At 42.2% G+C, this 15332-nt stretch overlaps 1 protein-coding gene across 1 annotated transcript in view; it reads left to right on the forward strand.

The window, feature by feature from the left end:
- LOC122397368 (serine/threonine-protein kinase 17B-like) overlaps nucleotides 1-11926 on the forward strand; it is a 132555-nt gene extending 120629 nt beyond the window's left edge. Inside the window, exons 4-6 of the mRNA XM_043396490.1 lie at nucleotides 1142-1268; nucleotides 3571-3799; nucleotides 7676-11926. Of these exons, the coding sequence (XP_043252425.1) occupies nucleotides 1142-1268; nucleotides 3571-3799; nucleotides 7676-8705 (1386 nt within the window). The 3' untranslated portion in view covers nucleotides 8706-11926. The remainder of the gene's footprint in view (nucleotides 1-1141; nucleotides 1269-3570; nucleotides 3800-7675) is intronic.
- The last annotated feature ends 3406 nt before the right edge of the window (nucleotides 11927-15332 follow it).

Here is a 15332-nt window from a genome sequence, read left to right on the forward strand (position 1 = left end):
TTTAGCTGTTACTGGTTCCGTGTCTAGATCGAGTCTAGGCTCGTGTCCTCTTAAATAAAACAAAGGTTCGAAACAATTCCAGAATGCGGCCTAATTACAAAGGTGTCGATCGTCTTTGCTGAAGTCACCGTGTTGACTTACAATCTCAGACAGTCCAACTGTTAAGTTGGAATGGGTTGAGAATTGCTGAAATCACGGTCGAAAATCTCTACGTTCCCATTTAAATATTTCCTACTCCCTTAGAACGACCATTTTTATTTAATGGCAAATGATACAATGTGAACGTACAGATTTCTCGTACGGTTTTATTACGTTTTCGTGTCACGCACGAAACCCTAGTCGTGTTTCTTTTTTTATTCGTTGGAATTATTTACCAACCACTAGCCCGGAGAAGAGGAGAAAAATACCGAGTACATAGTCTCGCGGGCACGATTAATTGCCCCGATTACGTGACGAGCGCCGCTGAATCGTCGTTTATTAAATACGTTTAATTAAGTGGCATCGAGTAGGCACGGGGCATGTAATGATCGCTGAAACCCTCGTCGTACGTCCCGTGGAAAAAGCCCAAGCCGATGCATGTTACTCGCGTACGCCTGGGTCCGGCTGCCAACGTGTTGCGGCTAGCAGCTTTAGCCAGAACACGTTTCTACCGTGAGCGCGCTATCAAACGCTGCTGGCCAGCAGATAATTGCGACGACAAGATCGCCCGAAATAATTTACTCCCGCCGCACGTACACGTCGCGGATAAAATATGAAACAATGTTCGCCCTTGGGGGCTGCTTAGACCCGCGAAGATAGCATCGCGCGCTTAATCGTGACGAGGTAAAATATGATCGCTTCGTCTTCTTCCCAAGCGTTCGCGAGCCCCGAGCAATTATACGCCACGACGAAAGAAAATAACGAGCTCTTTTGTCCACCACGAGAGGGGCTAAGGGACGAAAAGAGGATTCTCGAAAGAGCGTTTGTCGCCAGACCACCAACTGACTTCTAAAGAACCCTCGCTTTCTTCGCATTATTCTGAATTGGATATTCCTATTCGAATTCGTCGTCTCACGACATTATTTAACCAGTTTGCATTTTCAACGTTTCTCCTCGCGATACTCTTTCCTTTTCAATACAATGGCCATTTTTACGATTTCAGCCGCAAAATCTGGTCCTCACTGGCGAGTTCCCCGACTGTGACGTGAAGCTCTGCGACTTTGGTATCTCGCGGTACATCAGTCATGGCGCGGACATACGGGAGATTTTGGGCACGCCCGATTATGTTGGTGAGTTATTGTTTCTATCTTAATTCTTATAAGGGTTGATCTGAAACTAGTTGTTAAGATACAGTAGATCATCGATTTTACAGGGTGTTAGGCCACCCCTGGGAAAAATTTTAATGGGAGATTCTAGAGGCCAAAATAAGACGTAAATCAAGAATATCAATTTCTTGACTGAGGCTTCGTTGAAAAGTTATTAAAAAATTAAATTAAAAAATTTCAAATCATTCTGGAAAAATTATTTTCGGTTGCGGGGGTCAATTACAATCATTTTTCGTGAATACACATACCTTCGAAATCCTATCTACTTTCGAGAAAAAAAATCCGGTGAAAGCTGAAATTTTTCGGTGAAAGAAAAATTGTCCAAATCGTTCTAAAAAAATTATTTTCGGTTGCGGGGGTCAATTACAATCATTTTTCGTGAATACACATACCTTCGAAATCCTATCTACTATCGAGAAAAAAAATCCAGTAGGAGCTGAAATTTTTCGGTGAAAGAAAAATTGTTCAAATCGTTCTAAAAAAATTATTTTCGGTTGCGGGGGTCAATAACAATCATTTTTGGCGTTTACACATACCATCGAAATCCTACGCACTTCCGAGAAAAAGATTCCTTACCGAAAATCTAATTAGGTACCTAAATTTTTCGACGAAAAAAAAAATTTCAATTCGTTCTAAAAAAATTATTTTCGGTTGCGGGGGTCAATTACAATCATTTTTTGTGAATAGATATACCCCCGAAATCCTACCCACTTTCTAGAAAAAAATTCGAGAAGGTGTGAAATTTTTCGATGGAAAAAAAGAATTTCAAATCGTTTTGGAAAAATTCTTTTCGGTTGCGGAGGTCAATTACAATAATTTTAGGTGAATAGACCTACCCCCGAAATCCTGCCCACTTTCTAGAAAAAAATTCAGTACGGGCGGAACTTTAAACGTTAATAACTTTTTAACGAAGCCTCGATCAACAAATTAATATTGTTGATTTTCGTCATATTTTAGGGTGGCCGAACACCCTGTATAGGACAAATGGGAAAGGGAGAAAAATAATATTTTGTATGTTTCCTTCCTTTCTCTTTTGTATTATTTTACCGTATCAATATTGTCGATTCTATGCTTGTTCTTCATTTATATTGTGATAATCATTTATGTACTTTGGACAATTCAATACACAGAAAATACCAAGTTAAAAAGTAAAACACGCAACTGTATGGATACTTACACATTATATTGCATTATAAATCGTTCATTGTAGAACCGATACAAGTCGATTTATCTGTGTGTCGAGACATAAAAGGTTTTACATTTCAATCGACTGAAAAATATCGATAAGCGCTAATTGCCTGATTGTATGCTTCCTATACGATGGTCTGATAAGTTCACTTATCAGATGTTTAACGAATATAGACATTACTCGTGAAGAAAAATATGTTTCCACTGACCCTGAACGGACTTATGCCACATTTATAATTACTGGATTTTAAAAGTATAATTCCAACGTTTCCTCTGACGATAAGTGACTTCGTTAAAGACAAAATGATCTTGTTTTTTTTAAACGAATGTCACCATGTGTTTCTTATTTTTCTATATGTATGCGAAAGGTGCGCCCCTTAGCTTAATAAATAAATGGAACAAATGATCATGTATGTAATGCACGGTCGTGTGCAGCGAGGAAAAATGGAGGGGCGGCTAATCGGTGGCAACCAGGCCATCAGTTTCCAGCCATGCGAGAAGTTTTTAGAGGCCGAGAGACCGAATCCAACCGCTTTTTTTTTTACCGCGTTCTCTCTTTCTCTTTCGACCCGCGAGACAACCTGGTTCCCCGCGGGCACCATTTGGTTATTTGTACGTCGGATCGGGTTCGCGGCTCGTTTCGTACCGCGTAATTCCATTAGAGAAACAGGGCCGTTGCATAATTGAACAGAACAAGCCACTTCTCGGCCGGCAGTAAAGCCGCACGTGGCTCGATCATCGACCAAGAGGTCCCTTTTACGAACCTTCGCAAGTCATTTCAGCGATTACTTTTGACTCCTGTCTAACGACTTCAGCCACGCTCCGCGGAACTGTTGGCGAACGCAATGTAGAGTTTTTGCGTTTCACATCACGAAGCGAAATATTCCGAATTACTCTCATAACTAATGTGATTTTAATTAATCATATACCAATTACCGATAAACCAAAAAATCTTAATCACGCTTTATAGATGATCGACATTTCCAAATGTCCAATTCTGTAGACACGCTACTCGACGAGAAGCGTGTACAAAATGGATCGAAAGTATTAAATTAAATTTCGCGTTCGTTTTTTTTAGCCCCAGAGGTGTTGAACTACGAGCCGATCAGCTTGGCGACCGACATGTGGTCCGTGGGAGTTTTGCTGTACGTCCTGTTAACGGGATGCTCTCCGTTCGGTGGTGACACGAAGCAGGAAACGTTCTGCAACATCAGCCGATGTCGACTGGACTTCCCCGACGACCTGTTCGAAGACGTGTCCGAGGCTGCGCGCGATCTGATGTGCAAGCTGATGGTCAAGGATCCAAAGTAAGCATCCCGATCTCTGGGTGTGTGTTATAGATAAAATTTTTAAAAACTCGTGTCCCTAATGCAAAATAAAAAGACGTGGAAGGAGTAGAAACGTGTACTGTAACTGGCAAGGGGACCTTACGGTAGTGGAAATTTCTTTTGAAACAGTAGTAGGTACAAGTTACAGTACATACGAAGTATCAAAAAACCCTAAAGGGTTTCTTCAAAATGGGCCTTCGTTTTCAAGATATTTCGATTTCAAATTTTGTACGTACCTAATAAATAAATTATACAGGGTGTAAACGATAACTTTGGCAAAAATCATAGGGTAAGTAGAGGTCCCATAGGCAAGTATTTTGAGCATGGGAACCCGTGTCCGGAAATGCACCAGTAAAGAATTACGGCTATCTTTAATTTTGGTCTTTCGCGCCTGATGGGTAGGCAAACCATCGCACTCGGACTGACTCGGACGAGATGTCTAGCAATTGTTGACTTTTTTTAGTTTATTGTTTCTTGACCATGATTTCATTAAATTTTTACGTTGTTCATCGTAAAACTTTCAATGTTTGTCATCTTTGTCACCTACACGGCTGACCCACCTCAAAAGAAACAGTTTCCAGTACGATGGGTTTTCTATCCATCAGGGTTTCAAAAGCGATTTCTATTACCGTAAGGTACCCTTGGGAGAAATAGAGGAGGGTTAAAAAAGTCTGTCGACGGTTTCTGAGGATCCCTCGTACGGGCCATATTTTCATTGCAAGCGATAGTTTGAGAAGGAAAACACAACAATTAGACTTGGTGTCATCGTCGGAATGTCGTTGTCGATCCGACGATGCGTTAATCGCGTACCCAGATGGATTTGCTTTCGTTCCTAGAAGCTAAATAATGCCAGCTGCGCGCGCGACATAACTAACAATGTTTCCGAGATCCACGGGCTACCTCTGCGCGCGGGCCTATCTTCTTTCGCTTCGAAGTAACCGGTAAACGTTCTCGGTAGGTCGCGCCACGCTTCTACGAAGGCATTATTTTCACCAGTGCCGGAATTCTAAGTAGGAGCGCGCTCTTCGATAATACTTATCCGCCAGTTCGCGTTAAGCCTGTTATCGGGCCACGAAGCACAAGCGAGAGAGCAATTTCGTGGGAGATAAACTCGCGAGGACGGGATTCGCTTAGGAACGCGTGGAAGCGAGCACGCCTCGACGATACCAACTGCGATTATGCCTGATCGGTTGAGAATTTTGCTTTTCAAAATCAGAATCGAGAATAAAAATTGTTTTACGTAAGTTAACGGAAATGCCTCCATGTTGGAAGACCAGCCGCGTCGTAAGAAACGATCCGTCTCTATTTCACACAACTTTGTGTCTGTAAAGCAGTCTATTACCGGCACTGATACTTGTTGCGATACAAGTTTCGACAGTGACACTACTGATGGATCGTCATTCCATTTTTCAATATGAGAGATAAAACAAAAATGAATCATTTCCATTTCGTTGAAATTTCGAGATTGTAATCCGAACATACATAACAAAAGATTTGCGTATCCAAACAAAAATATGCGGAATTCCACATTCCCAGAACTTGTCGCAGTACTTATTCGGAATAGGGAACATTTCGATGTTTTTCAAATATGTTATAGAACGCGACATTCGAAACAAATTTTTCGTATACATTTAACCCTCGCTAGACTTTACTTTCCGAGATATATGCAAAATTCTGTCGGTACTACTACGTTAAGGGGGTCTTATACTGTAAAACGCGTTTTTTTTGTTTTTTTTTGTAGTTTTTATTATAATGAAACTATACAACTTCTTGCATCGGTATCTTGCATATATATTTGTCAGTCTTTCAATAATATTTAAAAATTTTTCAAAATTAGTGGTAGTACAGAGCCTTATATGCAATTGCGTATTGAGAAAGTGTTCTCATGGTTTCCACGATTCCAGCCATTCTGTTTCTTTAAAAGAAAAAGACGAAAAAGATTCTTGACATATACATTTTATAATCTAATTAAAAAAGTGGTAGTATTTTGAAGTTATAAGATATTTCTTGTTGTTTTTAACATTAGCAGGCTAGACAAAAATAGAACAAATAATGATTTTGACTTCAATGTGCGATGGGCTATAGCGACACATGTACTGAGGGTACATGCTTTGAACGAAATCGGTCAAGTAGATCTTGAGGTATCATGGACGTCAATTCAGAAAAGATAGTTTTGTGTCAAACCGCTCAAGCAGGTAGAGCTCGACCGAGAAATACGTATATCTTCGTTAATTTATTTCTAATAACTATATTCTTTAAGAGAATGCAAAAAAAAAATAGAAGTTTTTGGCGGTTTACAGTAGAAGACGCGTACAGTGTGTACGACAGTGTTTGGCAAGTGCTTATTTACTGTTACTGTAAATACATCGGCAGTTCACAGTCGATGTAGTTTCTGAGGTATTTGTAAAATTCCATATCGTACGACGAGAAAAAATATAGTACAACCATAACCTGACTCGAAAAAACTAATATTGTTTTGGTAGTACTCCGACTATGTACTGTGAACTACTGATGTATGTATTTCTAAAACAAGAGCCAAGCGGTTGGCTGCAAAGCTCTGCTGCTGCGCTGACGCTGACGTATATGTACATGTACAGTCATAATTCAACGTAGTAGTCAAGATTTTGCAAATATCTGGGGAACTAACAACTTCTTCTGAAAATTATCGAAATCGATGAGGTGTCCCTTTTTCCAAACAAATATTTTGTTACATATGTTCCGAAATTTCGACGGAGTCGAAACGATGCATTTTTGTTTTAACAATGAGTTTAAGTCTATAGCTTTCATAATGTTGGAAAATGGAACAACGATTGAACATTGAATGCGTTATTCGCTTAGATCCATCGTTAGTGTCACTCTCTGCATGGTCTGCCGACAACTTAAACCCATTGCTTGTATCGAAACTTGCATCGCAACAAGTATCAGCGTCGGTAGGCCGCTTCAGAGATTCTTATTCTTGGTAGGGTCTCTTGAGAGGAAAATTCTCCATCGAACACCAGGTATTACGCGATCCTTTTCGAAGCTACCTAGCTCTCGAAACCCGATCGTTCGGCTTCCTGCATCGGTAGAGCGTACGTGGAAGCGAAACGGTCGGCATTCCAGCGCGCGACGCGACTTTCTTCGAAACGGGAAGAGGTACATTGGCGTACCGAACGAGTTCCGCTGAAAAACTCGTAGATTTCTTTATCGTCGACCAGTCGGACAGCTGGGAGGAAGTCCCCATCCGGAATATCCGCGCCCTTCCAACGCGATGCGTCGCTTATCTCAACTCCGGTACAGTTTATCTTCACTAGTACACGCACCGTACTTGCTCCCTCGTCCTTCCTTGTCCTCTTTTATTCTTTGTGCTACGTCGCGATTCACCACCGCGCCGTCATCGTCATCCGTCGTCTTCGTTGGCGTTTCCTGCTCTTTCTCTTCTTTCGTCGCGCGTTACGCAATCAATCGTAGCCCCGTTACAAGACATCCTACAGCTCGTGCCCGGAAGTCGCGAGACGTCGACTGATCGGAAAGTACGACCGGACGCGACGTAGCGAGCACCGTATTCGAACAAGATACAGTCCGGGACAAAAAGATAGCGTGCCCCATTCGTTTCCTACTCGCGATACTCTTTACGTCAAAGAAACCATCAGCAACCTCTGACGAGGACGTATCAAGATTTAAACAAGCTCTTTTCGATCAGTACGATTTGGAAAGAAAGACTGGAAGAAAAGACTATTCTTTTATTATAGTCGTGTCACTAGTGAATAACATTCCTGTAAAACCGTCCTTGTAATTTATTCGTTTTTGTCGACTTTATTTCCTTGAAAATAATGCGAACAAACGAAATTAATGGAATCTTGTTTTGTCTTCCAGCGAACGCCTAACCGTCACAGAATGTCTCCAACACACGTGGTTTAACATGTTCGACGATCCTCAGCCACCTCCTTGTACAGTCAGCTGTCCAACGTTAGACCAGTCTACGATCGAGACGACAACGACTACGCAGGAAACGAAATCAACCACGATAATCACGGAATCATCGACGGCGCTGTCATCGACTCCAAAGAACGACTCGGAGAAACACGGTCAAAGGTCGTCGACCACAAACATCTGCCAAAGCGCAGATTCGAAGACAGTGGTGACTCGGGCCGTGTCCTCGCATACGGAAAACTTGTATTCGAAATCGAAGTTATCGACGAAACCGATCAGATTTGGTCTGAGTCCCGATCGCAGGGACACCTTCAAGAGGAACATGGACTCTCTGGCGCAGAAATTTTCCGGAACTGAGATCGTGATCATCGAGTCAGCGACGTCTACCGGTGCGAGCGTCGCGACCAACGCGGTCACCGGGACGCAGAGGAGGGCGACGGCAACGCACACGATGCCAGCTGGAGAAGTGTTCAAATGCACGCCCGTGTTCATTCTGGGCGAGGAGCAGCAGTGCAGCGACAGTGGCAGCGACACCGTCTCCGAGATCTCGACGGACAGCTCGAGCGATCGAAGCAGCATCTACTCGGACGATTCGCTGGATTTCATTCTGTACGGAAAGAATCAGAGTAGAGCCAGCTATCCGTTTGCGGCGACAGATTCCACGTCGGACAGATGGGAGTCGAGGCACCAGCAGCAGCATCACGCGAGGGTTTGGCCCAAGGTGTGCAACGGAGTGGTGAGCAAGGTACTCAGCCGTTTCTCCTCGGAAACGACGAACGCGAAAGTCGCGAAGATGTCGAGCCCGGCGACGATGCAGGGAAAGACCAGTCTGGAAGCACTTCGGGAACGAGGAGGCAACCTGGTGGTGATCCGGGAACCCGTCAGAGCCGGCAGGTACACCAGGTACAGCGAAGTGCAGTGCGAGTCGGTGAAAGCACGGATTCGACGGTTCCAAGTTCACGGAGCCTCGTAGACAGGAGGCTATCTTATCCGTGACGAGCTTCCTTGAGCAGCTTCCAAGTCTCGAGTCAGCGATTGGACGATCGCAAGACTCGTTGTACATATAATTTACGGTGTACAGTATAGTTCGGTATCGCGCGTCACGAGGAATCGGTACTCGATCGAAATTAGCTGGCCAGATATCGCGCCGAAAGCGTTACAAAGAACGCGGTACAGTTTTAAAGAACAGGCTGTGTTCCTCTTGCTGGAGAAGCAAAGATTAGCTCGAGTAAATGTTTGTTTGTTCGGCGTAAAACATAACAATTCTGTAATCGAAACATTCATTTTTTATCGTCGTTCGAGATTTTTAACTAGATGCGAATTTGCCCGTCTCCTTCCGGGGAGACGTCGTTTCCGCTCAGGATGTGTCTGTTACGGGATACTCTGTTTCAGCAAGTGCTTGTAAATAAATAAAGAGAGAAATGGCGCGAGTACCGATCGTTCGTAACGAGCGTTGTAAATATTCGGACGACCGAGATTCTACGAGAGGGAAGAACAGAAATCGACAACGGGTCGGTGTTGCTCGCGGCGTCGAATTTCGAGGGTTTTATCGTACAATAATGCAACAGTGAATCGAAGATTAGTCGTTGTAAATAAGAGAGATTGGATTCGAGATGGCAGGGTCTTTTTTTTTTTTGTTTGTTTTTGAATGATTGAGCGATAGAATGCGAGAGAGCGAGACACGTCGTCCGGCAGCTCGTTGTCTGCCATTACCGATAGACTGACTGGTCTGGTCGTCCGTTCAAGCTGAATGAAAAATGAGCGGAATGCGAGTTGCATCGAGTCGCTGGCGAAATGAAAGTCTGCGCCGCGAAAGATCGTCGCGTCTCGGTACTGCGCAGGTCACGAACCTCGCAATTATTACGTAATCTAAAAAATGTCAGGCATATGTCAGACTTTGCTCGGAATTCCAGAGTAGCGACGATCGTTTACTCGCGAAAATTAGCACTAGGTCAGAGTCGGGCAAACTTTATTCACGAATAACGAATAAAAACGTTAAATTTGTCAGTAAACTAACTTCTGTATCGTAACTTACATATCGTTCGTAAATTTATTTGTATACTAGATCCATTAGTGGATTTTTTAAACTTACACGCAGACGAGTAGGAGCTAGTTTTACGAACGAATTGAACATTTTCATTTGTTGGTTGCGAATAAAATTTGCTCTGGCGTCTGGCGCTGGCTCGCTCAAGCAACTCGGTGCCAGCCGGTGAATTCGCCCAACTAGCCATAATCGTAATCGATCATCGCGATATTAGTAATCGAAATTCGATAACTTTGGTGCCTTTAAAATAAGCGTTAAGAGCGGTCGTTTTTTAGTCGTTTACTAAAAATATTCGAACGTTTGCGATTAAAAATTATAAACCAATGCAATTTTAAGGCATTAATACTGTTGGTAACAAGATCGATCGATAATGATGACATTGGAAAAATTTCAAGAAATTCTGGTATCTTTCTTGCAGTTTCGATTGGAAGCGTTCGAACATTTTTGCGAACTCGTATCGCGCAATATATCTGAACAAAGTCAAGTGGCCGTCGAACGAAGATACGATAGAACGATTAATGCACGATAAGCTACTGAAAGTATTGGAAAGCTACTGTAAATTGGATTATTTTTCATTAGAATGGTTACTTTGGTCGTTGCAAAAATTTTCTGCCTCACTTTTTTTTTTTACAATAATCACAGCTCTACTGTACCGTATTTTATCTTGTTCGTGTGTACCTGCAGACCCCTGGTCCCTGTAGCTTGATTTATTTAAAAGTAGCAGTGCAGCGATCGGCAGTCAGACGAATACGACGTTGAGGCTGTCAGTTGACTTTGTTCCGAACCGAACATTCACGTGTGCACGTGGTTACGCGCGTATTGCGAGCGCAAACGCACACTCGTAGTGCCTACGTTTTATTTTTGTCCCGCTCGCATCGTCGTGTCTTTGCCACGTAAGTATGTTACGCGCCGTTTGGAAGAGCGTCGGCGATGCGAGCGAGTCGATACTTTTAAGAAGACTCGACGAACGAGCAGAGTAACCTCTCCAGTTCGCACAGTGCCTTAGCCTTAGTACGGGAAATTTTTACAGATCGCGGCGTCGATCGATCGAAAATTGAGAGCCTAGACTAGCTTTAGGCGTCTCCAATTCTTCTCGCTAGTTCGACAGCGTCTCCCGAAGGAGATCAATTAGACAATGCGAGTTCATTCGGCGCTGTACACTCCGCGGTATCGCCCACTGAAAGAAGCTGGGTTCCCTTTTTCGAAGCGTTTTTTTTTTTCTTATTCTGCACCCAGATATTACTGCCTCTCGACGCGTCCGAAGACGCACCAGAACGACTGCCGTATATTAGATCTACATATTAGATCGATGAAACCTAAATACCATCGAGAAACATGGGGACGAGTCTTACTCGCGAGAATTGAACAACCACGGGCTGCTCACTCGTCGAATATAGTCGCGATCTTTTCGACTCCGTGAATCAAATATATAAATAAATATAAATATATATATTTAGATATGTTAGCTTCGCGGACATCTGCGTCGCGAAGCGTAGTCGAAGTGATAGGGCGAACGCTAAAAATCTTGCGGAGCGCGTACTTCGATGGTCGAAGGAAGCGCTCCTTGAATGCTAGTCATAAATGTCGCTCGTCTTCCTCTTGGAATTTGATCGCTCCCTAGCGATTCCTAGCGAGACCTAGGGTCGAAAGGATTCCAAGGGGAGGGACGAGCGAGCGATCGAAATGACGAATCGCACGTCGACGCCGTTAGAAACGATTCGACCGACCGATTCAAAATTCAGAATCCTTTGTGTACGTTGGAACGCGCACAGCTGAAAGAACGTGTCGCGGAGAAGTGTGGCGAAATTTAGCATAATTGAGTGCATCGACGGCGACACTGGTAACGACGAACTTCCTTTAGCGCCTAACGGAATAGTGGGGAAAGCAGAGACATATTATTTTTTACTGTACCTATCAAAATGATTGCGTTTAAACGGCTGAACAAATTTCAATAAAGCTTTGCATTTAACTTTTATGTTCTCGTTTGAAAGTCTATGTTAGGTCCGGGTACCTGGGTACATAGGTGCAGCACAAAAATTTCTTTTTTTTAAATAGTCACAATATGATCAGGGAGTCTTGAAACGTGTATTTCCGTTAAAAATAATTGTCGAAATTTGTATTCAGTATAGTACCTTATACCTACATAGGTTGAAAAGTAAAATCGAAATCGTATGCTGATTGTCGCGGGTCGAATTTCAGCTGTTGTAAGAGCAAGAAGGAGAGACTCACAATCGCCTTCTTTCTCGATTTCCCGAAGTTGCGCGAAGTGCCGAGTTCACGTACTTACACGTGGCTCGTGCGATAGCACTCCGTTAGGCGCTAAAGGAAGTTCGTCGCTACTAGTGTCGCCGTCGATGTAATAAATTACGCTAAATCTGGCCACATTGATCGCTGGTACGCTTGCGTATCGATGATTTCTCAAATGGCTGACAGAACGCCAGAGAACAACGGTAAAAATGGGAGAAAGAATCGAGTGATCGCGATCGTCATTTCCGCAAGAGCTGAACCTCGTAGATCGAGGAGCCGCTACAGAATTTGACAACCACGAACATTATTACAGGCGTTCGTCCGTTGAAATTCTGAGACGCACACGGAGGCACACGCGGACGCACGATCAAGAACGCTATAGCATCGCTTCGAACGAACGATATCCCGTTTACGGGATGCGCGCGATCAGCGAACGAAACAGAGAAAGAGAAAGAAAGAGCGAAAGTAAGTCGCGTGAATTTATGAATGCCTCTGAAAATCAAAGGAAATCATAGAGACCTGTAATATAGTTTTGCTACTATAGGAGAGGGGGGCGTGAGTCCGAGCGATTCGATTCACCGTTTCACGAGGTCAATTCGTCCTTATTTATTTCCGTCTACTTTCTGTTCGGTATCGTGTATTTAATTACTTTGCATTCGCGTTTTGTTTGCGTGGCGTTTCTTTCATTTGGTTCGGCCTCGCACGAGAGCGTACGTTTCTATCTTTCACATGGACACGCCCTGCTCTCCGACTTATTCAAGTATCATCATCATTATTATTATTCTTATTATAATTATTATTATTATTATTATTATTATTATTATTATTATTATATTGGTATTATGTTATCGCTGTAATGTTATTAATATTGAAGTTAATTACGATGAAAAGAATCGCGGATGTAGCTACCAAGACCTTCTGTAAATATTTCTGTCATTCTGTATTAATTTTAATAACGTATGAAATAAATGCCGCGTATCAGTCGAAAACGTCAATTTTCATTGCTGCGACTCACTACTTGGACCACGGCTCGCTTCGTATCAACATTCTAGTACATGGAAGATTTTATCAGGAACGTGAAAGAGCACCTAAGGCACCAGTGGGTCTCACAATTGGTATGGAAGCAAACCGGTTCCAATGTACAAATTATGCCAAGTTCCAATCTCACTAGCCCATCTGATCCCTGTCCTATCCTAAGTTCAATGTTTATCGTAAGAAATATGAAATTGGACAGACAATTAAAGATAACACCGAAATAACAAAATTCAGGATCTCCTTGAGTACATTAAAGCAACCAAGATTCTCAACTAAATAGTATAATTTATTAATACCGTCGCGTCTCAGGATTAAAGTTTGTCGACAAATAGATTGCTCTCTTCGACGCTAGATCGTTTTTATTGGCAAAAATTCTTAGCGAGACGAAGAGAAAAAATGTGTACAGGTAGATTGGCGATATAAGCACAGACGAGTAGACCTTTCACCTAATGTAATTTTTCGGCCCGAGTTTCTGGGGTCCCGGGACCCCATTACCATTTTCGTGTCACTCGCAACGTTATCAACAGATTCAGAAATTAACACAAGAGGAAGTGAGACAGAAAATAAAATTACATAAATTTTATTATTTTTTAACGGAATTAAAGCTGTAGGGTTCATCATTGGACATTAATCGATTAATTTCATTGGAGTAGTCAATCGATTAAGATTATTTAAAAATTTCAAGATTATTAAAATACCTAAGCATGTATTTCATTGATACATACACCGCAAATTCTCTATTTTTTATTTTAAATTGTAATACATCATTTATTAAAAAAATAACTAGGCAGAAACCTATTTGTGACTCGAAATCAGTGTTATCAGACTATGCATCGGGGCCCCGGAAACTCCTCATTCCTCACTTTCGCACACTATGCCCAATTGCGTGTACGTGAACTCGTTGAGTTTCGGAAGAGCCGAGCAGAACAAGCTGATACTCGCTTTCCTTCTCGCTCTTGCATCGCCTCGTATACATCGCCTGTGGCAATACGCTCATGTTTATCGTCAAATAGTTCGTTATTTTCAACGATAGATGGCGCTTATTTTCGACCTTGTGGGGTCGAGACTTATGGTCTCGTCCGCACAAGAGTATAGGGGAGCAGTTTCCCGTCAAGTGCGAATCCGCCGTAAGGCTGCGCGCGCAGCGCAGCAGGGCGAAAGCGCGTCCTCCCAAAAATGCAAGGACGCTCAAACCCAGAGATGCCAGAAAAGCACCGCCGGGTGCACACGCATACATGCCAGATACGCGTACATGAGCTCGTGGAGTTTCGGAAAGTCGACAAAGGCAAACTGACGCATGCCCTCTTTCTTGATTCTCCGAAGCTGCCCGAAGTAATTTCGGATCGCCTCGTGGGAGTCGAGAGAGAAAGGCTCACATTTGCCTTCTCGCTGTAAACAACTGAAATCCGACCTCCCGTCAACGGCATACGATTTGGATTCTCGAGCCGAGATTCTCGACTGCCCAGGCATTTTTACTTTCCGACCTATGTAGGCGCACATAAGCAAAGTACCCATAATGAAAAAAAAATTTTGTAAAATTTATTTTACGGAAATACACGTTTTAAGACCTCCTGATCATATTTTAATTATTGAAAAAAAAGAAATTTTTTTTTATTCCCATGTATGAGCACACATATGTATATTATTAATACGATTTTTGAAAATCAAAATACTTTAAGATTGAAAATTAATAAATTAAAATGAGATTCCACTCTTTACCAGTATTGTGCATGCTGTGGTATTTTTCAATAAGAAGAGTTCTTACTTTTATAACATAAACAAAACAGTAGAATTAATAATTGCAGAAATTAATTAATAATGATTTTCCTCGATTGTTTTGAAATAACCGTATCAATTGGTTATGACGAACTAAATAGAACTAACTAGAAACAAAGGAAAAGTGATCCCGTTTGCCAGTTTAATACAAAGTATGGGTTGTATCTTAAATTTTAAAAGGACATAGTCGAATATTTTTAAAGGTACAAAACATAGCGTTTCATTGTAGAACAGTAACATAAGTTAGCAGGTAATGTCATAAAACTGTTTTTCCCAGCTATATCCCTTTTTACCTGAAGTATAAGGTAAAAAGTACGAGCTACAAGGTACGACAATCCGAAAATCGTTCACATTTGATCAATGTAAATGAAGCGGCCTTTCCATCAGAGTTAAATACAAAATTTTGTAATTTCTGTGAAAACAAAACTTTCAGTAAATGTACGTGGTGCTTGAAATTTTTATGTTTTGACTGTTTTTGTGAAAAGTACCATCCAGATT

Source organism: Colletes gigas, unplaced genomic scaffold, assembly GCF_013123115.1.
Source record: "Colletes gigas isolate AHSC1104 unplaced genomic scaffold, ASM1312311v1 Colletes_gigas_Sc00009, whole genome shotgun sequence".
Lineage (NCBI taxonomy): Eukaryota > Metazoa > Arthropoda > Insecta > Hymenoptera > Colletidae > Colletes > Colletes gigas.